Genomic DNA, 23,582 nt, shown 5'->3' on the forward strand with positions numbered 1-23,582 from the left:
CAATAAATTCTTTCACTATTTTGTTACCGAGTTTCCTAGCCCGGGTTACGGAATAGATTCCCCTGACCGTTTTGTTTCTTTGTTTTCAAGTTCAGGGTCAATTACTTCTAGATGAAAAATTCTGAATTCAAATTATTTTGAATGTTTTCCACGATAACAAGGTCAACCGCAAACCCCGTCCCACCTCAATAAAAAGCGCCGTTTCAATAGTTAAAGCTGTGCTCCTACAAAACGAAGGCAAGCAAGGCAGTAGCTTCCTATCTCCCTCGCGTCACTAAGAAAAATGAGCAGCAAGTTTCAAAAATAAAATTTAAAAATGGAGCGGCAGCTTTCTATCTGAAAGCTATCCCTACCACACTTACCTACGACTTTCTAGCGCTCTTTAACGAATTATTTCCACACAACTTTAATATAATATTTATGCTAGAGTTTGCTAATGTGCAATTTGAAATGGCAATAATGTGCTGATAAGTGTTATCTGTTATCCGGTTAAACCCTAGACTTGGTACTCAAAGTAATATTGCTTGACAATGACCGGTATAAACAGAGTGGCCCCTACCTGGTGGACACGCCTCACCACATAGTCCTCGTCTCTTCGCACATGTTTGCATGATATCTGAGCATGTATCTAGATGGCATCCTCTCCTCTTCTCCGGCGACGACCCTCCTTGAGCGCACAATTCTGACAAGCTCACCAGGGAAAAACTACATGCTCTGCAAAGCACAATTAAGTTCTTCATTGGGACCAGGCGCATAGATCGCCGGCTATGTTGATGGATCCGAAGAAGTGCAATTTCAGTAGTGGGCGCCATGTCTGATGTGCCAGTGACCGACGGGTGCTTTAAGTCAATATCCCCCTTCAATATTTATACGAAAATTGAAGCGCCAAATGTGCCATGACACGCTGTGGGCTATAGCGACCCCATGTTGCATGTCAACTTTGACAAATATGGGCTTCCACCAATGTTTGCTCTTCATATAAAAAGAGACATCATAACCTAGGTCAGCTAGCAGAAGTGCTATACACCATATGTCACCTTTACACCAACAGTATCTCGGTCCGGTAGCTTATTGTTCATATTTATTTTTGAAATGCCAACCATTGGTTGGGTGGCTGCAAAGGTGATAGTGCATAGGGACACCAAAGCCAGGATTTGACAAGACAATGTCGGTATTAGTGCAAAAATATATCAAGTCTTCCAGGGGTAATTCACTTTTGAGCCCAGGCTCAGCTACACCCGCCCCGACGAAAAAAATCAAAACAAATATACTAGAAAAAATAAAAAAATCATTTTTTTGTGTGGTTGTGTGGTAGATAATTTGATGCGTGAGGCTCGCTACAATTTTCAAATCATTTAAACATCTGAGCGGCTCTCGATAAAAAGGAAAATTTTGAGGTCTATAAAAATGTTTACTATTTACGCATTGTTCTGACCCAATTTATCTTTTTTGCTGAGAGCTACTCAGATTTCCAAATGGCCTAAAAATTTGAGCGAACCTCATGCATCAAATTATCTACCACACACAAAATATTTGAAACTTTTTTAGTATTTATTTTGATTTTTTTCTGACGAGATGCAGATGAGTCTGGGCATCGAAACGCCACACTCGTCTTCTAGTACATAGTATCGATATCAAACTGTAACAATATATTTTGTAATTCAGAAGCCACAATCGTATTCCCTCTGTACGGCCGGGCATTTCTAATCGATACCTTATAACTGGTTAGAGAAGTAAAAACACATTTTTACTTCTCTAAATGAGACCTAACCAATCCTCAATAATACACGTCAGTGGAGTAAAAACTTTATTCGGCCGCCGCAAATCTTCCTATTTACTCCATCGCTTAGTGACCGAGTAAAATTTATGTCCCTCTCTCTTCCTCTCCTCTGCCTTCTCTTCTTCCCCTCGCCTTGTCGTCGGTGCGTTCCCCGCCTTTCCCAGCCGCCCCCTCTCCTCTCAATGGCCGGACGAGGTGGCCGGAGGTCCCTGCCGCCGATCCGCAACGCGGATCCGCGCCGCCACACCCGCGGGTCATCGTCCGCTGCCATTTCCTGGAGCCGCCGCCGCTCGCCAAATCCGCCCGCCCCACCCGATTCGAGGATTTCTCGGAGCTCCCTCCGCCGCGGTTGCCGGCGAGGACCTACCTTGGCGTCTGGCAGCGCTCGTGGTGGACGTGGGTTGCGGAGATCACCGACTGGGAGACCCACAAGAGGAAGTGGGTCAGGTTTCCACACGGCGGAGCTCACTGCCATGGAGTACGACTGGTGGCAAGTCCGGTACCACGACGCCGCGCCCGGCTGATCTTCCTGTTTGAGAAACGCGGGTCCACCTAGTCCCGCCAGAGCCGGGGGTGGTGAGCGCGGCGATGGCGCGGGAGGACTGAGAGGCGAGGGAACGCCTTGAGACGAAGGTCGTCGACGAGGCGTACATGGAGGACCTCTGCCGGCAGCACCCGGAGTTCATGGAGGCGGAGCGGGCTATTTTCACCGTCAATGACGGGGAAGTCATCGCCATCTCCAACGACGAGGCGGAAGGCGGCGAGTAGGAGATCGACGTCGAGGAGTGGCGGAGCGTCTTCCCCAGCGACGATGACGACGACACCGGCCTGGACCCAACTCTCACTAAGGGTGGCCTTACGAGGAAGTACTGGCTTGACTTCCACTTCGACTGTTGAATTTGAGTGTAGTTTAGTTTAAGTATTTAGTGTAGTTTAGTTTAAGTTTAAATTTATGTTGAACTTATGTTTAATTTGAGTTGTCAAGACTATCTATGTTGAACTTATGTTTAAGTGCATGCAAATTTTGGTTGAAATTAGATTGAATTTTATGCAAATTTATGTTTTACCCCGTTAAGTTTAAGGGATCGGTTAGAAATGCCCTAAGATCTTTTAGAGCACTAATAAAAGATCTTATATCAGTTACATAGGAGAGGGAGTACATTTCTATTGGTGTAGCTCTAAGTTAGTGGTGTGTTTTTCTTCATTCTCAAATCTTAATGCGTAACAGAACTATAGAAAAAATAAATAAACAAACTTTCACTTAATCCCGTAGCTTACGCAGCCCTATGCTGTATGGATGGAACATGCAGTCAGTGTACGTATGTAACTTGGCATGTGTACAACATACCTGTATCGATCGTGAGGTTAGGTCTGAGCCGTATCGACCGTGAGGTCGGAGATGCCCGGCAGATCGGCTGATCCGCCTCGGCATGCGCGCGGCGGCGATCAATCGCTTATCGACGGGAACGCGAGAGGGAGACGAGAGCAGGTTTTTTTTTTCAATACAGTGGGGGACACGAGAAATATATATCTGGCTTAAGGGCATGTAAGAAGCTTTTTTTTTCACTTTGTGGGTGAGGGCATGTCCAAAGCTGGCAGCCATCCGCAATTATCTGTACATGGACAAAGTAAATTTAAAATTCAAATCTGCCCGACCAAAAAGGGCGCGCCGGATCTCATAGCAGTACCGCATTACATTATTGTCCGATCACAATAAAAAAATGTTAGAGTTGTGTCGAATATTGTGTACGAGTTAGGTTACAGTTGGACTTGTAGTTGTATTGTGTTTAGATAGGATATGGAGTCGTGTCCTAGTAGGACACTTGTATCCTAGGCCTCTCATATATAACGGGGCTAGACACACGATGTAACCTATGCCAACATAATAGCACCGGAACGCAGGGGAAGCCGGCGGCATGTGCCGGTGTCCAGGGCGACCGCGTGCGGTATTGTAGCGGTGTTACGGGGAGGAGCGCCCGTAGTCAGGCCCCGGGGATGTAAAAATATCGATGAACCTCGTTAACAAATCTCGGTGTCGTGCTCGTGTGATTGCTTGGTCCTCGGATGATCGACGGTATGCCTCGGATTTATTCTAACAAGTGGTATCATGAGCTAGGTTGTTCGGAGGTGCTAATCGTGTTGATCTAGAGGAATCATTGAGTTTGAGATGCAGCCGTGCTACGGACGTGGTTCTTGACAAAATTGGAGAAAAGCAAGATCAGTAGAAGGCGCGTGTGCTTATGGTTGCAGCCGTTGGCGTCGGCGGAGTCGATCAATCCAGATCGGTCCTGGTGGCGTGTGTGGCAAACCCTAGGTGAGAACGGGTTACGGCGTTGGGAGCGCGCGATCCGATCGAGTGAGGCGGCAGTCGTACGCGCGGATGCGCGTGGCATTGACAAGTCGAGGCCAAGGCCGGCTAGTGGGCTGGGCCGGCGGCGCTGCAGCTCTCTCTGGGTGGCGGCAGTGCTACGCTGGAGGGCCAGGCCCAGGCGATGGGCTGGATGATTTGTGGGGTTCACGCATGCGCGTGCGTTGCGCGGAAGGGAGCTGGTAATGCTGTGGAGCCGAAGCAAGGCATCGTGAGGATTTGTTTGAGAAAAAAAAGATAGCAATCAGGACCACGTGTGTGCACAGGAGCAGTTTTGGTTCGGTCAATTCGATCAATTTTCTGCTACGAAGTGCACGAAGAAGCAACAACAAATAGTGACAGGAAAAAGGGAAAATTTGTGCAGTTTGCATGGGAGTTTTTTCTGGGTCGGTTTGTTGAGATGGTTTGAAACACATGGATAGGTTGCGGAGGCCCGTGGGGCTGAGTCGGACTAGACAGTCTGACGGATCGACGCAAGTCAGTTGGTACAGAAGACGGTGCGGGATCGCTGACGGCGACATAGGAGCGTAATGCTGATGGTGACCGACTTCTGGGTGTGGAAACACGTGGCGCAGGTCTGAGGACTTGTGTGTCTCCAACAAGACTATGGCGCGAGGTTGATTCAAGACGGTGCACACGGAGCTTGAAGTTGACAGGGCGCAAGGGTGGACTGATCATCTACCATGGAGTCATGTTGAAGGTGGAGCTGGATTGAGGGGCTACGGTGTAAGGATCCAGAGAATCGAAGCCTATTCAGCTGGGAAAAAGCGAGTGACACGTAATTCGGACTGGAGCCCAGTGGTCTGATGGAGACGTGAAACTCGTCATCGGTCTGTGATGATCGGTGGTACTATGAAGTGGGGTTGAGTGGTGTGGGTCCGCGACCCTTGAGACTCGACCGGGACAGCGGAGGCTCAACGCGGTAATAGCGGCGAGGCGTGCGGTATGCACGGGGCATGGAGACGGGCCAGGGCTCTGGTGGTCATACATGTGGTGAGACAACTGCGAATTCGACTCGGGATGACTACAAGCAATGGTGAAATTTCTTCAAGTTCCAGACAGGCGGTCAAGAAAGGAGCGGTGATGTTGAGTTCAGGTAACTCTTATGCGTGACACCCAATATGTGAGTTGTTCACTTTCACGCAGGTCAGTGATCAGTGTGTGATGACGTTGGACTGATACTCTGGAAGTTGGGAGCATCTAGAGTAACAAGGAACTTAATTTTGCTCGAGCGTTGACTGTGGTCAAGAAAAGAAGGGACTACAAGTTGCAGGTGGAGTCACATGGAGTCTTTGGAGTAGCAGTGGTTCTTATGGGATAAACTTATTAGAAATATGCCCTAGAGGCAATAATAAAAGCATTATTATTATATTTCCTTGTTCATGATAATTGTCTTTATTCATGCTATAATTGTGTTATCCGGAAATCGTAATACATATGTGAATACTTAGACACCAACATGTCCCTAGTAAGCCTCTAGTTGACTAGCTCGTTGATCAACAGATAGTCATGGTTTCGTGACTATGGACATTGGATGTCATTGATAACGAGATCATATCATTAGGAGAATGATGTGATGGACAAGACCCAATCCTAAACATAGCATAAGATCGTATAGTTCGTTTGCTAGAGTTTTCCCAATGTCAAGTATCCTTTCCTTAGACCATGAGACCGTGTAACTCCCGGATACCCTAGGAGTGCTTTGGCTGTACCAAACGTCACAACGTAACTGGGTGACTATAAAGGTATACTACGGGTATCTCCGAAAGTGTCTGTTGGGTTGACACGGATCAAGACTGGGATTTGTCACTCCGTGTGACGGAGAGGTATCACTGGGCCCACTCGGTAATGCATCATCATTATGAGCTCAAAGTGACCAAGTGTCTGGTCACGGGATCATGCATTACGGTACGAGTAAAGTGACTTGCCGGTAACGAGATTGAACGAGGTATTGGGATACCGACGATCGAATCTCGGGCAAGTAGCATACCGATTGACAAAGGAAATTGTATACGGGGTTGCTTGAATCCTTGACATCGTGGTTCATCCGATGAGATCATCGAGGAGCATGTGGGAGTCAACATGGGTATCCAGATCCCGCTGTTGGTTATTGACCGGAGAGCGATCTCGGTCATGTCTACATGTCTCCCGAACCCGTAGGGTCTACACACTTAAGGTTCGGTGACGCTAGGGTTGTAGGGATATGTATATGCAGTAACCCGAATGTTGTTCGAAGTCTCGGATGAGATCCCGGACGTCACGAGGAGTTCCGGAATGGTCCGGAGGTAAAGAATTATATATAGGAAGTGCTATTTCGGCCATCGGGACAAGTTTCGGGGTCACCGGTATTGTACCGGGACCACCGGAAGGGTCCCGGGGGTCCACCGGGTGGGTCCACCTATCCCGGAGGGCCCCAGGGGCTGAAGTGCGAAGGGATCCAGCCCAAAGTGGGCTGGGGCGCCACTTTCCCTAGGGCCCATGCGCCTAGGGTGGGGGAAACCCTAAAGGGGGGGGGGCGCCCCCTTGCTTGGGGGGCAAGCCCCCCACCCCTTGGCCGCCGCCCCCCTAGGAGATTGCATCTCCTAGGGCCGGCGCCCCCCTAGGCCCCCCTATATATACTGGGGGGAATGGAGGACCTCTCACCTTTGCCTTTGGTGCCTCCCTCTCCCTCTCCAACACATCCTCCTCCTCCATAGAGCTTGGCGAAGCCCTGCCGGAGTACTGCAGCTCCACCATCACCATGTCGTCGTGCTGCTGCTGGAGCCATCTTCCTCAACCTCTCCCTTCCCCTTGTTGGATCAAGAAGGAGGATACGTCACGCTGACCGTACGTGTGTTGAACGCGGAGGTGCCGTCCGTTCGGCGCTAGGATCTCCGGTGATTTGGATCACGTCGAGTATGGCTTCCTCATCCTGTTCTTTGAACGCTTTCGCGCGTGATCTACAAAGGTATGTAGATGCAATCCGATCACTCGTTGCTAGATGAACTCCTAGATGGATCTTGGTGAAATCGTAGGAAAATTTTTGTTTTCTGCAACGTTTCCCAACAGTGGCATTAGAGCTAGGTCTATGCGTAGTTCTTTTTGCACGAGTAGAACACAATTTGTTGTGGGCGTAGATGTTGTAAACTTTCTTGCCGCTACTAGTCTTATTTTGCTTCAACGGTATTGTGGGATGAAGCGGCCCAGACCAACCTTACACGTACGCTTACGTGAGACCGGTTCCATCGACTGACATGCACTAGTTGCATAAGGTGCCTGGCGGGTGTCTGTCTCTCCCACTTTAGTTGGAGCGTATTTGATGAAAAGGGTCATTATGAAGGGTAAATAGAAGTTGATAAATCATGTTGTGGCTTTCACGTAGGTAAGAAAACGTTTTTGCTAGAACCCTATTTCAGCCACGTAAAACTTGCAACAACAATTAGAGGACGTCTAACTTGTTTTTGCAGCAAGTGCTTTGTGATATGATATGGCCAAAGTTGTGATGAATGATGAATGATATATATGTGATGTATGAGATGTTCATGCTATTGTAATAGGAATCACGACTTGCATGTCGATGAGTATGACAACCGGCAGGAGCCATAGGAGTTGTCTTTATTTTTTGTATGACCTGCGTGTCATTGAGAAACGCCATATAAATTACTTTACTTTATTGCTAAACGTGTTAGCCGTAGTAGTAGAAGTAATAGTTGGCGAGCAACTTCATGGAGACACGATGATGGAGATCATGGTGTCATGCCGGTGACAAGATGATCATGGAGCCCCAAGATGGAGATCAAAGGAGCTATGTGATATTGGCCATATCATGTCACTTTTATTATTTGATTGCATGTGATGTTTATCATGTTTCTGCATCTTGTTTACTTAGAACGACGGTAGTAAATAAAATGATCCCTCATAATAATTTCAAGAAAGTGTTCCCCCTAACTGTGCACCGTTGCGACAGTTCATTGTTTCGAAGCACCACGTGATGATCGGGTGTTAGATTCCAACGTTCACATACAACGGGTGTAAGACAGATTTACACATGCAAACACTTAGGTTGACTTGACGAGCCTAGCATGTACAGACATGGCCTCGGAATACAGAAGACCGAAAGGTCGAGCATGAGTCGTATAGAAGATACGATCAACATGAAGATGTTCACCGATGTTGACTAGTCCGTCTCACGTGATGATCGGACACGGCCTAGTTAACTCGGATCATGTTATACTTAGATTACTGGAGGGATGTCTATCTAAGTGGGAGTTCATTGAATAATTTGACTAGATGAACTTAATTATCATGAACTTAGTCTAAATTTTTTACAATATGTCTTGTAGATCAAATGGCCAACGTAGTCCTCAACTTCAACGCGTTCCTAGAGAAAACCAAGCTGAAAGACGATGGCAGCAACTACACGGACTGGGTCCGGAACCTGAGGATCATCCTCATAGCTGCCAAGAAAGATTATGTCCTACAAGCACCGCTAGGTGACGCACCTGTTCTCCCTGCAGAACAAGACATTATGAACGCTTGGCAGGCACGTACCGATGACTACTCCCTCGTTCAGTGCGGCATGCTTTACAGCTTAGAGCCGGGGCTTCAAAAGCGTTTTGAGAGACACGGAGCATATTAGATGTTCGAAGAGCTGAAAATGGTTTTCCAAGCTCATGCTCGGATCGAGAGATATCAAGTCTCCGACAAGTTCTTCAGCTGTAAGATGGAGGAGAACAGTTCTGTCAGTGAGCACATACTCACTATGTCTGGGTTGCATAACCGCTTGACTCAGCTGGGAGTTAATCTCCTGGATGACGCGGTCATTGACAGAATCCTTCAGTCGCTTCCACCGAGCTACAAGAGCTTTGTGATGAACTTAAATATGCAGGGGATGGAAAATACCATTCCTAAAGTATTTGCAATGCTGAAATCAGCAGAGGTAGAAGTTAAAAAGGAACATCAAGTGTTGATGGTGAATAAAACCATTAAGTTCAAGAAGGGTAAGGGTAAGAAAGCCTTCAAGAAGGACGGCAAGGGAGTTGCCGCACCCGGCAAGCAAGCTGCCGGGAAGAAGCCAAAGAATGGACCCAAGCCCGAGACTGGGTGCTTTTATTGCAAGGGAAGTGGTCACTGGAAGCGGAACTGCCCCAAATACTTAGCGGACAAGAAGGCCGGCATCACGAAAGGTATATGTGATATACATGTAATTGATGTGTACCTTACCAGTACTCGTAGTAGCTCCTGGGTACTTGATACCGGTGCGGTTGCTCACATTTGTAACTCAAAACAGGAGCTGCGGAATAAGCGGAGACTGGCGAAGGACGAGGTGACGATGCGCGTCGGGAATGGTTCCAAGGTCAATGTGATCGCCGTCGGCACGCTACCTCTACATTTACCTTCGGGATTAGTTTTAAACCTTAATAATTGTTATTTAGTGCCAGCTTTGAGCATGAACATTGTATCAGGATCTCGTTTAATTCGAGATGGCTACTCATTTAAATCCGAGAATAATGGTTGTTCTATTTATATGAGAGATATGTTTTATGGTCATGCTCCGATGGTGAATGGTTTATTCTTAATGAATCTCGAGCGTAATGCTACACATGTTCATAGTGTGAGTACCAAAAGATGTAAGATTGATAATGATAATCCCACATACTTGTGGCACTGCCGCCTTGGTCACATAGGTGTCAAACGCATGAAGAAGCTCCATGCTGATGGACTTTTAGAGTCTCTTGATTACGAATCATTTGACACGTGCGAACCATGCCTCATGGGTAAAATGACCAAGACTCCGTTCTCAGGAATAATGGAGCGAGCAACCAACTTATTGGAAATCATACATACTGATGTGTGCGGTCCAATGAGCGTTGAGGTTCGCGGTGGCTATCATTATGTTCTCACCCTCACTGATGACTTGAGTAGATATGGGTATGTCTACTTAATGAAACACAAGTCTGAAACCTTTGAAAAGTTCAAGGAATTTCAGAGTGAGGTTGAGAATCAACGTGACAGAAAAATCAAGTTTTTGCGATCAGATCGTGGAGGAGAATACTTGAGTCACGAATTTGGCACACACTTAAGCAAATGTGGAATAGTTTCACAACTCACGCCGCCTGGAACACCTCAGCGTAATGGTGTGTCCGAACGTCGTAATCGCACTCTATTAGATATGGTGCGATCTATGATGTCTCTTACCGATTTACCGCTATCTTTTTGGGGCTATGCTTTAGAGACTGCCGCATTCACTTTAAATAGGGCTCCGTCAAAATCCGTTGAAACGACACCGTATGAATTATGGTTTGGGAAGAAACCTAAACTATCGTTTCTAAAAGTTTGGGGATGCGATGCTTATGTAAAGAAACTTCAACCTGAAAAGCTCGAACCCAAGTCGGAAAAATGCGTCTTCATAGGATACCCTAAAGAAACTATTGGGTATACCTTCTACCTCAGATCCGAAGGCAAGATCTTTGTTGCCAAGAATGGATCCTTTCTAGAGAAGGAGTTTCTCTCGAAAGAAGTAAGTGGGAGGAAAGTAGAACTTGATGAAGTATTACCTCTTGAACCGGAAAATGGCGCAACTCAAGAAAATGTTCCTGAGGTGCCTGCACCGACTAGAGAGGAAGTTAATGATGATGATCAAGATACTTCTGATCAAGCTCCTACTGAAATTCGAAGGTCCACAAGGACACGTTCCGCACCAGATTGGTACGGCAACCCTGTCTTGGAAATCATGTTGTTAGACAAGGTGAACCTTCGAACTATGAAGAAGCGATGGCAGGCTCGGATTCCGACAAATGGCTAGAAGCCATGAAATCCGAGATAGGATCCATGTATGAAAACGAAGTATGGACTTTGACTGACTTGCCTGTTGAGCGGCGAGCCATAGAAAATAAATGGATCTTTAAGAAGAAGACAGACTCGGATGGTAATGTGACCATCTGTAAAGCTCGGCTTGTCGCTAAGGGTTATCGACAAGTTCAAGGAGTTGACTACGATGAGACTTTCTCACCGGTAGCGAAGCTAAAGTCCGTCCGAATCATGTTAGCAATTGCCGCATTCTATGATTATGAGATATGGAAAATGGACGTCAAAATGGCATTCCTTAATGGTTTCCTTAAGGAAGAATTGTATATGATGCAGCCGGAAGGTTTTTTTGATCCTAAGAATGCTGACAAGGTGTGCAAGCTCCAACGCTCGATTTATGGGCTGGTGCAAGCATCTCAGAGTTGGAACATTCGCTTTGGTGAGATGATCAAAGCGTTTGGGTTTACGCAGACTTATGGAGAAGTCTGTGTTTACAAGAAAGTGAGTGGGAGCTCTGTAGCATTTCTCATATTATATGTAGATGACATACTTTTGATGGGAAATGATATAGAACTCTTGGACAGCATTAAGGCCTACTTGAATAAGAGTTTTTCAATGAAGGACCTTGGAGAAGCTGCATATATATTAGGCATCAAGATCTATAGAGATAGATCAAGACGCCTCATAAGTCTTTCACAAAGCACATACCTTGATAAGATATTGAAGAAATTCAATATGGATCAGTCTAAGAAGGGGTTCTTGCCTGTGTTACAAGGTGTTAAATTGAGCTCAGCTCAATGTCCGACCACGGCAGAAGATATAGAAGAGATGAGTGTCATCCCCTATGCCTCAGCCATAAGTTCTATTATGTATGCCATGCTGTGTACCAGACCCGATGTAAACCTTGCCGTAAGTTTGGTAGGAAGGTACCAAAGTAATCCCGGCAAGGAACACTGGACAGCGGTCAAGAATATCCTGAAGTACCTGAAAAGGACTAAGGAAATGTTTCTCGTTTATGGAGGTGACGAAGAGCTCGTCGTAAAAGGTTACGTCGACGCTAGCTTTGACACAGATCTGGATGACTCCAAGTCACAAACCGGATACGTGTATATTTTGAATGGTGGGGTAGTAAGCTGGTGCAGTTGCAAGCAGAGCGTCGTGGCGTGATCTACATGTGAAGCAGAGTACATGGCAGCCTCGGAGGCAGCGCATGAAGCAATTTGGATGAAGGAGTTCATCACCGACCTAAGAGTCATACCCAATGCATCGGGGCCGATCAAGCTCTTCTGTGACAACACTGGAGCTATTGCTCTTGCCAAAGAGCCCAGGTTTCATAAGAAGACAAGGCACATCAAGCGTCACTTCAACTCCATTCGTGAAAATGTTCAAGATGGAGACATAGATATTTGTAAAGTACACACGGACCTGAATGTAGCAGATCCGTTGACTAAACCTCTCCCTAGGGTAAAACATGATCAACACCAGAATTCCATGGGTGTTCGATTCATCACAATGTAACTAGATTATTGACTCTAGTGCAAGTGGGAGACTGTTGGAAATATGCCCTAGAGGCAATAATAAAAGCATTATTATTATATTTCCTTGTTCATGATAATTGTCTTTATTCATGCTATAATTGTGTTATCCGGAAATCGTAATACATGTGTGCATACTTAGACACCAACATGTCCCTAGTAAGCCTCTAGTTGACTAGCTCGTTGATCAACAGATAGTCATGGTTTCCTGACTATGGACATTGGATGTCATTGATAGCGAGATCACATCATTAGAAGAATGATGTGATGGACAAGACCCAATCCTAAACATAGCATAAGATCGTATAGTTCGTTTGCTAGAGTTTTTCCAATGTCAAGTATCCTTTCCTTAGACCATGAGACCGTGTAACTCCCGGATACCGTAGGAGTGCTTTGGGTGTACCAAACGTCACAACGTAACTGGGTGACTATAAAGGTATACTACGGGTATCTCCGAAAGTGTCTGTTGGGTTGACACGGATCAAGACTGGGATTTGTCGCTCCGTGTGACGGAGAGGTATCACTGGGCCCACTCGGTAATGCATCATCATTATGAGATCAAAGTGACCAAGTGTCTGGTCACGGGATCATGCATTACGGTACGAGTAAAGTGACTTGCCGGTAACGAGATTGAACGAGGTATTGGGATACCGACGATCGAATCTCGGGCAAGTAGCATACCGATTGACAAAGGGAATTGTATACGGGGTTGCTTGAATCCTCGACAATGTGGTTTATCCGATGAGATCATCGAGGAGCATGTGGGAGTCAACATGGGTATCCAGATCCCGATGTCGGTTATTGACCGGAGAGCGATCTCGGTCATGTCTACATGTCTCCCGAACCCGTAGGGTCTACACACTTAAGGTTCGGTGACGCTAGGGTTGTAGGGATATGTATATGTAGTAACCCAAATGTTGTTCAGAGTCCCGGATGAGATCCCGGACGTCACGAGGAGTTTCGGAATGGTCCGGAGGTAAAGAATTATATATAGGAAGTGCTATTTCGGCCATCGGGACAAGTTTCGGGGTCACCGGTATTGTACCGGGACCGCCGGAAGGGTCCCGGGGGTCCATTGGGTGGGGCCACCTATCCCGGAGGGCCCCATGGGCTGAAGTGGGAAGGGATCCAGCCCAAAGTGGGCTGGGGCGCCACTTCCCCTAGGGCCCATGCGCCTAGGGTGGGGGAAACCCTAAAGGGGGGGCGCCCCCTTGCTTGGGGGGCAAGCCCCCCACCCCTTGGTCGCCGCCCCCCTAGGAGATTGCATCTCCTAGGGCCGGCGCCCCCCCTAGGCCCCCCTATATATAGTGGGGGGGAATGGAGGACCTCTCACCTTTGCCTTTGGTGCCTCCCTCTCCCTCTCCAACACATCCTCCTCCTCCATAGAGCTTGGCGAAGCCCTACCGGAGTACTGCAGCTCCACCACCACCACGCCGTCGTGCTGCTGCTGGAGCCATCTTCCTCAACCTCTCCCTTTCCCTTGCTGGATCAAGAAGGAGGAGATGTCACGCTGACCGTACGTGTGTTGAACGCGGAGGTGCCGTCCGTTCGGCGCTAGGATCTCGGTGATTTGGATCACGTCGAGTACGGCTTCCTCATCCCCGTTCTTTGAACGCTTCCGCGCGTGATCTACAAAGGTATGTAGATGCAATCCGATCACTCGTTGCTAGATGAACTCCTAGATGGATCTTGGTGAAACCGTAGGAAAATTTTTGTTTTCTGCAACGTTCCCCAACAAAACTCAAGTACAATGTACATGAAAGTTTGACACATTGACGAATTCAAGGTGGTGGAAAATATTCGCCAAGGTGGAGTTTGTTAGAGTTGTGTCGAATATTGTGTACGAGTTAGGTTACAGTTGGACTTGTAGTTGTATTGTATTTAGATAGGATATGGAGTCGTGTCCTAGTAGGACACTTGTATTCTAGGCCTCTCATATATAATGAGGCTAGACACACGATGTAACCTATGCCAACATAATAGTACCGGAACGCAGGGGAAGCGGCGGCATGTGCTGGTGTTCAGGGCAACCAAGTGCGGTATTGTAGCGGTATCACGGGGAGGAGCGCCCGTAGTCAGGCCTCGGGGATGTAGCCATATTGGTGAACCTCATTAACAAATCTCGATGTCGTGCTCGTGTGATTGCTTGGTCCTCGGATGATCGATGGTATGCCTCAGATTTATTCTAACAAAAAAAGACAAGTATGCTTAGTTTTTACATGATCGATCGAAAAAGAATATCGGCAGTCCGTGCAAACAATTGGATTTTCTTGCCTATTGGACCGGTAATCATAGCTACAGGCATAGAACAACATACATAGTTAAGGGGAAATAACACATCATGGCAAATTTGTGTATAAAATATTAAAATATCATGATGCATAGACACTACTTGTCGTGATGTTGAAAAAACACATCATGGTGACACGTTGGTCTCTTTAGATTTGCCTTCAAGGTAGATTAAAAAGATTCCGGGTTCTAACAAAATTGATATTTTACACTAAAAGTGCCACCCACAAAACAAAGTTGTCATGGTCATGAGACCATGTTTCAATTTGTAAGAATTGGCAACATTTCAATCTAATGACTTCTGGTTTTTTAAAGGAATATATTGATATCGCGAAGATATCAATTACAATTGGTCTCTGCGCCAACAAAATGTCTCAAAGACATCTAGAATGCACATAACCTGAAAAGAAAAAAAAAGGAAAAAAAAACAAAGGCCTTGTCACAATAATCAACTCCTCTCATCAGCAGCACAAACCATCATCAAAGACAACACCCGAAAAATATAAAAAGTCTTCAAAAGTGACGCCTTCAAGAAGGAAGCAGTGCATACGCGCCTACGTCGTCCAATCCAAGATCTTAAGTTTTCACACTAGAGAATGTCCGAGCTCCTAAAACAATACCTTCAGCAAGGCAATTGCCAGGCATAACCAATGAAGGTCGGACCTTCGGTTTTCACCCTAAAAATCACGACTCGGCACCCCCGAGGAGCACTACCAAAAATGAAATCCTCAAGTGATGTCGTCCCCACTTGTCACTGCTACTTTTGAAAATTATCAAACACTTGGCTGACCCTATCGCCTCCAAGGCCCCCTCTGCCTTTACTGATCCCCCGATATCAACCACCATGACTTTCTCCAACGCTGTCTATGTCATGGAAATCGAGATACTGACATCTCCCATATTGTCAACAAACAACTGAGATTCACGTCGCACCCTCATGGAGCCGCGTAGGCTAATATTGATGTGCACGACCGGATTTTATCTGATCCAAATATCCTTCGACAAAATCTTTGGCAACAGTTCCAGAACACGTTGGCCATATTGAGGAGCATGCTACATGGTAAAAGGGCTTATAGATCTATTTTGCCTTAAAATGGCCATGGACCAAAAAGTACAAAACATTTTCGATAAATTTATATGTTCTTTATAATATGCTTACATACATTGTCCATTGTCCACTGCATTTTCACCGGCCATTGTCCGCTGCATTTTCATGGCAAATCCACCGCATAAATTGCCATGACTGCAAAATCCACTGTCCGCTGCATTTTCAGCCGAATGAAATCTTCTGGGGGAGGAATCGAGCAAATCTCACCAGCATCTATGACGACATCCCCACCGACAGTACGCCCGTATTCCCAAGCCGGCTCAGATTACAGGTGCCATGTCCGCACTCGCCTGATCGCCTCGACTGCTGGAAGCTCGAAGACGCCACGACCTTGGATTACGTTTTTTGCCCCAAAATGCTAAAAATGTGACGTCAGATTTTTTTATCATTGAATTGTAGAGAATGTGAATCAATCTGTGGTTGGATGGTTAGAGAGATAGTTGTATCCCCAGCCCACCAGGGTTCAAGTCCAGATACTCGCATTATTCTGAATTTATTTCAGGATTTTCGGCGATGCGCTTTCAGTGGGAGTAGACGTTTTCGTCGACGACGAGGCACCTACTGTGACTTCGTAAATTTCAATATGACGTGCCGGCTCAGTCTTTTGAAGGTGCTCATAGGGTGTGTGTGCGCGTTCATAAAGGTGAGTGCATGCGCGTATGTATGAAGAAAAGCAATAAAGATAAATTTTTTTCAGTGGGAAAACATGTATAAGGTGCACGGCGCACTCCACTTCCGCGACGCGTCAGGTGGAGAAAGCCATAGCCATGTGAAGGGCACCGGCTGCCCAGGGCGAACTGAACCCATCCAAATCTCTGCTCCCAGTCCCAGGAGGAAGGGGCGGACACAGAAAGATCTCCCAGTCTGCGGGAACCACCGGGCACGGTACGGTTCCGCGCTAGCCCGGGGCACGGGGATCCTCGCGGCCCGTCCGCGCCATCCGCCGAGCTATCCATCCTGCGGGAGGGGTGGGTCTTGATTCAGGTGCGCGGTCTCTTTCCTCGCCGAGTTCTTGGGAATCTTACTAGTTCTTCTGGTCTCTACTTCCCAGTGCAGGTTTCAGTTAGGTTTAGTTACCTGCTTTGCTGGGGCCGAACCGCCGACCGCGGCCGTTGTCTTGTTGTGCTGTGAAACTGGGGAAAATGTAGATATCCATCTGGCATTTCTTTCTCGAATTGCAACCGTACATGAAAAATTGCATGCCTTCCCCCATCACTACGTAGTGTACCATTTTTAATCTCGCTTATGGCGCTAGATCTTGGCGGAGGGGTTCAATATCTCATGAAATACATTTGTCAATAAGTAGGCCAAATGGACAACTCCGAGTCCGTCCTTAATAAAAACAAGAAACATGGTCCAACCTCCACTTATGGGTGGACTGCATTCCTAGCCAGGTGATTGTTCAAGAACATCAACGAAGCGACGGGACAGTAAATCTGTCAGATTTCTTATACTCCCACTGCATAATCTACTTGTTGTGGTGGAAATCCACAACGTGGTTACCTAGTTGATGACGTTCTTTCTTCAGAGGATGCCAGATGTATGAACCAAAGCCATTTTCGAGCACTGGATCAGCGCACAGCAATCCGGTTTCTCACGATCAACAAATCGGACCAACTGCCAACAATGCAGCATCTAATATTGGTGGAAATGGCTCAAACAACAGCTTTGCCACCAGACAGCGTTTACGGTGGACAGATGAGCTTCATGGACGTTTTCTTGAGGCTGTAGCACAGCTTGGTGGACCCGACAGTAAGTTACTACATCTTTTTAGTTTGCTTTTTCTCTTTTAACACATTATAGATGCATAGCTTGTTTGACTATCATTGGCTTAACATGATGCTCCCTGTTTAATATTTTTTAATTCTTGGGTGCATTTTTGCTGACTCTCGACACAGGTTTATTCTAGTTAGTTAATGGAGCAGCCAAACATGATATGTTGGTATCCAAATATTTCATGAACCCATACATTTTAGGCACTGATGCAGTTGTTCTTTCAGGGGCTACTCCTAAGGGAATTCTTAGAACAATGGGTGTTCAAGGGTTGACCATTTATCATGTCAAAAGTCATCTCCAGGTAACTGAACCCTGAGACACTTAGCACTTTGGCATAATATTCTTATGAACTTACCCCTGCATTTACTGACTGCGTTACCTGTTTCTTCAGAAATATCGGCTTGCAAAATACATCCCAGACCCCACAGCTAGCGGTGAGTAATTGTTGAACAAAAATGTTTCATTTAGCTTGCGAGAGTTCAGATGCACTGTGATTCAATTTTTGTATTGTAGGTGACAAGCCAGAGAAGAAAGATCTAGGAAATCTGCTTGCAGGAATGGAAAACTCCCCGTAAGTTTATTTTTCGCATGTATTTCGCAAAAGGCTGTATATGTGGCATACCAATGTAGTCTAAAATTTAAACTTCAATTTTATATATTTTACTTGGGTCTAATCCATTTGATGCTGCTCAACAGCATATACTGTCAAATTATCGACTGGAACTTTCTGGTAGATTGGTAGTAAATTTGAAGGTTATTCTGTTTCCTGAATCTTGATAAAGCATACCTTTCAACAACAGGGGAATGGAGACAAGCGAGGTTCTAAAGTTGCAGGTGGAGGTACAGAAGCGGCTACGTGAACAATTAGAGGTAAGTAGATACATTATGGGCAGTGAGCACCCTGTGAATGACTTATTCAATTTGAAGCTTTTCCATGAAGGCTGAACATTTGTGCTTTTAACATTGTAATAAAAGGGCAGCCCAGTGCACGTAGCTCCCACTTGTTCAGGGTTCGGGGAAGGGTCCGACCACTTTGGGTCTATAGTACGGAGCCTTTCCCTACATTTCTGTAAGAGCTTGTTTCCAGGACTCGAACCCGTGACCATGGTCACAAGGCAACAGCTTTTAACATTGTAATATTATGTATATTATTGGAAATAGTACAGTTTTCTGCATTGAATCTGGTTAATCTGTCATATTAAGCCCATTGACATCATACTCCTTTAGCAAGTGATTGCCAAATATTTACAGCAGCACATTCCCCTTACTGTAGGTTATGTTGTTACCCCAAAACATAAAAAAGACTCGCTCAGTGTTATTTGTATTAACTGAGCGACAATTAATATGTATCGGAGGGAGTACATTCTAATGGCACAGTATATATTTTTGACTTATCATGCATACAACTTTCTTTTTCTGGCTCAAGATCAGCTGAAACACATTGTTACTGCAAAAATCAGTTCAAGTTGAAACACACCATTCCTGACCTAAAATAAGTTGGAGTTGAAACACATCATCACTAGATAAATCAGCTGAGATTGAGAGACATCATCTCTGCAATAAAACCTAAATAAACACTAGTAGTTCTGACTTTGCAAACATTATATTTCTTGGGTGACATAATCCTGTATCAGTAATCATCAGTTCACATGAGCTCTTAATTCAGTCTCAGCGAAACTGCTTTAGGAAGCACAGTAGTGAGACTGGTCTGGTCATGCACAATTTTTCAGGCAGTGAAGCAGTGTCATATGAAGTTTCTGTCTTTGCATTCCAATTGCAGGAAACTATATCACTAACTGCTTCAGCAAAACATATTTGCAGGTACAAAGGCAGCTACAGCTCAGAATAGAAGCCCAAGGCAAGTATCTCCAGAAGATCATGGAGGAGCAGCAGCGCCTGAGCGGTGTGCTGTGCGAATCAGGTAAACCGAACGCGCTCGCCCTGGCTGAGGAGGAGCTCCACCATGATTTCAGCAAGACTGAGCCATCGACCCCAGTGTTGACCTCGGAGCCCTCATTCCGGGACAAGGCCGTTACTGCAAGTGGTGGTCTGGAAGGAACAGACGAGCTGCTCAAGGTTCTTTCTTCACATGATGACTGCCTCTCCTTGGACCATGAGCTTTCGACCCCGGATTCCAGTTGTGTTGCCGGTTACCTCCTAAACAGCCCCAGAGATAGCAAGAGGGCTTGCATCAGCAACAGCCTTGGCCACGGAAACAGCGAGTTCACACTTCCTCACATCATTCCGGAGTCGAGCTCGGGTTCCGATTTGCAACTGAGAAGCTCGGTGTTCTCATACGGCACAGGGCGATCTGGTTCATCGGCGGCTCTGGATGCCAGTGAAGATGGTTTTACCAATGGCTCAGGCAGTGATGTTTGATTAGGATTCACTAGTTGTATCCATCAGTCAGTAGAGTTATTGGTCTTAGAAGAGAGTTGATGATGTGGACCATGTCTTCGATGTGTGTTGTATTGCATCACTTGTGTTTATTCAGTCAGAGGTTCCATAATATTCTAACAGATTGTAATGTAACGATCTAGAGCTTCATCACGGTGAAATTGCTGTTATTGGGCTTCAGATTGCGTGACTTTGGGCTCGGTATCTGGTAGCTAAACTGATTTCACAATCTGTTGTCAATATAGGCATGGATATAAGATGATGCATGTCAACTAGTATAAGCTACGCAAGAACAAATTAACACGGGTGATTAGACACGGGATTTCAATGTTGTCAATATTTTGCTTACACAACATAACTTGCGCAGTGGAGGCGAAGCAGTCACAGACACTGTTTGATACAGGTGTTCAGACATGTCAGTCATTCTATTTGGAACATGCCGAGTCACTATTAACAGGAAGATAAAACCACCATGCAACCAATTTATAGTCAGCCATTCTTCAGCTGTCGCTTCCACATCGTTCATTCATCGTCGTCCTCATTTTCGCCAATCCCTACCCAGCGAGTGAATGCAAACAGGAATTCCTTGAAGGTAACCATCCCATTCTTGTCCCAATCCATCTCCTCTGGTGCCATGTGAAAAAAAATGGATATACGTTAGTTACCGGATAAAATGAACTTCTAGTCTAGACTAACAGTGCAAATTATCAGTTTTGGATTCCGCAGCTGCAGAGAAGGCAAAACATTCACAATGAAGCAGAGAGTTTGTTCACAGATGATGCTGTCGACAGGTGACATCAAGTAGCTACATTCGGAGGGCGGTGGCAGTGTCAAGCATTTTCCTGTGCATATTTAGTTTTCTTCATCTAGATGACGACTCATGAGTGCAGAGTCAACAGTAAAAAAAGGGCGAACAGAGATTAGAGAGCTAGTCATTTTATGAACTGGAGAACTCACCAAATCTTTTCATGGCTATACGGCCAGCGGAGCGTTCCCCTGGTATGCTCTCATTTATTGCTTGAATCATCTCATCCTTGCTCACATACCCGTCCTTATTCTTATCCAAGAAGACAAATGCATCAACCAAGGTCTCAAAAGTTGACTCAAGATCTCCTAATCCCATCTTTGTCTTCTGTTATTCAGTTAAGGAAATAGTAACACTCTTGCATAATTAATGTACGAGACATAAAACAGGAACTGAATGCAGAAGTTTGTGAATACCATCTAAGAAACATTAATAACGCAATCATATTTATGCTATGATATCCTTTTAAAGGGAAACAGTGTATAAAGAATGAAGGATACTGCTTCTGACGCAGTCGGATCATTGAGAAGATAAACAAGGCACAGAAAGACAATGAACTCATTGTACTTCATGCCCATATCTTCATTTATGTCGCAAGCTTCAAAGAGATCGCCTATCTCCTCTGTGAATGAGATTTCCAGCTTCTGAAAACAATGCTTCAGCTCTTCTTTATCAATTTCACCATTGGAATCTTCATCTGAGAAAGGTCGGAAGCAAGTTATGGATCTGTTAGTTACACAAAAAGCAACAAAATGCCTAGATAAATTATGCTTGTTTGCACAAGTCAGTTAATATTTGTCAAAGTGCAGTATTCTTCCGCATAGGTACCGCTGCACTGTAAAACATCACTTGAACTCAACAGTTTACTGACAAGAACAATAAGTGAAACAAGGGTTCAGATATCAACAATTTGTTGAACCGCTCCTCCTTCATTATAACTTCATAACATAGTAAGTAGGATGATTGTCACAATTCGTTAGCTATGAACTTAGAAGGACAATAGAAAAATGACTAGCACACAAAGAGCGAGTGCGGCAGGGCTCACCGAATTGCTCAAAGATAGTCTTGCATTTTCTCAAGCCCTCGTCGATTTTGGGGAACTTCATGATAATAGTATTGAACGACTTGACCGAAGTTCCATGCGCCGCTCTCTGCTTCATGGACTCCACCATCTTCGACTCTAGCTTCATGCCATGCGAGCCCTGCCTGCCGGCGTCGGGGCGTCCAAACACGCCTCCCATGCCAGCACTTCAGTTCCCTCAGTGCCCACAACTGGATACAGAGCAAATGAGCGAACAGTAGCAGCACCTGAAAATGAACCATAGTTGTCTGTCATATCTCAAGCTTTGGTGACTGCTTCACTGCATTATAATATTCTGCCAAGTAGTAGTACCAGAACCAAGCTATGCTCGCCTCTAGCTACCGCATTCAGAGTCAGAACTCACTAGAATATCATTCTTTTTCACACGAGAAGAACAGGACTCTCACTCAGCATTTCATCGTCACCACCATCAACCAATCAGCTAATCATACTGAATATGGAATGGACAGTGAGGAAATCAGCAGTGGCAGCACGGGCCAGGGCACGCGACAACAAACAACAAGATCGTACTTGACAGCACTAATTAACGAACATAAAGAATCTAGGCACAGGCAAGTCCCTGGGCTAACCTAAGCAAGACCCCACCTAATCCTACCAACCAAGTACCAACCGGGCTCGGCCTCGGGCTCGGGCTCAGTTGAGTTCTCGCGTAGCGCCAAATCATCGTCTACCCGGAAGAAAGAAACCTGCGGAAGTCCTCCCGCGGTTGCTTGCGCACGCACGGGACGAACAGACCAGCCGCAAGAACGCCACGCGGAATCAATCAGGGGGAAGACTGCGAGTGGATAGAGCAGGGGCTTGCCTTGCCTGCGCGAGGAAGCCGGCGATGCGGATACGCGCGGGGATCCGGAACCGGAGGCGCTGATCGGCGGCGAGGGAGGTGCGATATTTTTCCCACTTCGCCCTTGGGATTCTTCGGGTCTGGCTGGGGGAGGCGAGGGAAGCTTTTCCTTTTCGGCGCAGGAGATAGGAGGAGGGTGGCGAGAGCGGCGTGAGGTGGCAGCAGCCTGCGCGGGGGGACCGGGCGAGGATGCCTTGGTGCGGCTGGCATGTGGGGGCGCGTGAGGTGGGGCCCGGACGTCAGGGAGTGATGGGTGGGGGCAGGGGGTGGTGGGTTAGGTGGCTCTGTGAATGGGGATGACTTCGCCGGGATGACACGCCCGCCGGGTGGCGGGTGCCCCGTGAATGGAAGAGTCGACCTCGGACCGTTGTCTCGCTGTCGCCGCTTCCTTTTCTTTTCTTCATTGATTGAGTGCATTATTATCGCGAAATTGCTGCCACGCGATGATTAAAGCGCGTATGCATTTTGAAATTAAACTTTAATCGTAAATTGGACCAATAAAGGTGAGTAACCAAAATTATACGCTTCAATTCGTATTTGAAGTGTTACAATTTTTAGATCATACTCCCTCCGTCTCATAATATAAGATGACTTTTGACACTACACTAGTGTGAAAAAACATCTTACATTATGGGGCGGAGGGGGTAGTATATACTAAGAAGGGTTGGACGCGCTTTGATGGGTCATTGAATTTGTTGGGTTCTTAAATTTCTTTACTCAGTCATAACTTTTTTGAAAAAAATCAAACCTCTTTAAATTTGATCAAATTTGGTAGAGAAATATATCAAAATTCAT

At 46.0% G+C, this 23,582-nt stretch overlaps 2 protein-coding genes across 6 annotated transcripts; one reads left to right on the forward strand and one right to left on the reverse strand.

Moving 5' to 3' along the window:
• Window positions 1–16,593: 16,593 nt before the first annotated feature.
• LOC123148240 (myb family transcription factor PHL7) lies at window positions 16,594–20,219 on the forward strand. 4 transcript variants are annotated; one of them, XM_044567624.1, is made up of 7 exons: window positions 16,594–16,850; window positions 17,257–17,618; window positions 17,867–17,943; window positions 18,034–18,076; window positions 18,156–18,213; window positions 18,443–18,512; window positions 19,464–20,219. In XM_044567624.1, the coding sequence occupies exons 2-7, from the start codon at window positions 17,405–17,407 to the stop codon at window positions 20,019–20,021; spliced, it is 1,020 nt and encodes a 339-aa protein (XP_044423559.1). In that variant the 5' UTR covers window positions 16,594–16,850; window positions 17,257–17,404; the 3' UTR covers window positions 20,022–20,219. The 4 variants fall into 4 exon arrangements, with proteins under 4 accessions (XP_044423559.1, XP_044423560.1, XP_044423556.1 ...); XM_044567625.1 differs by having other exon boundaries at window positions 17,261–17,618; XM_044567621.1 differs by having other exon boundaries at window positions 17,395–17,618.
• A 142-nt stretch (window positions 20,220–20,361) lies between these two features.
• On the reverse strand, window positions 20,362–23,000 carry LOC123148241 (probable calcium-binding protein CML21). Of its 2 annotated transcripts, none has more exons than XM_044567626.1 (5): window positions 22,749–23,000; window positions 21,890–22,152; window positions 21,345–21,541; window positions 20,997–21,171; window positions 20,362–20,665 (listed from the first exon to the last, which is right to left on the reverse strand). In XM_044567626.1, the coding sequence occupies exons 2-5, from the start codon at window positions 22,083–22,085 to the stop codon at window positions 20,562–20,564; spliced, it is 672 nt and encodes a 223-aa protein (XP_044423561.1). In that variant the 5' UTR covers window positions 22,086–22,152; window positions 22,749–23,000; the 3' UTR covers window positions 20,362–20,561. The 2 variants fall into 2 exon arrangements, with proteins under 2 accessions (XP_044423561.1, XP_044423562.1); XM_044567627.1 differs by having other exon boundaries at window positions 22,754–22,957.
• Window positions 23,001–23,582: the final 582 nt, after the last annotated feature.

The sequence above is a fragment of the Triticum aestivum genome, chromosome 7A (genome assembly GCF_018294505.1).
Source record: "Triticum aestivum cultivar Chinese Spring chromosome 7A, IWGSC CS RefSeq v2.1, whole genome shotgun sequence".
Taxonomy (NCBI): domain Eukaryota; kingdom Viridiplantae; phylum Streptophyta; class Magnoliopsida; order Poales; family Poaceae; genus Triticum; species Triticum aestivum.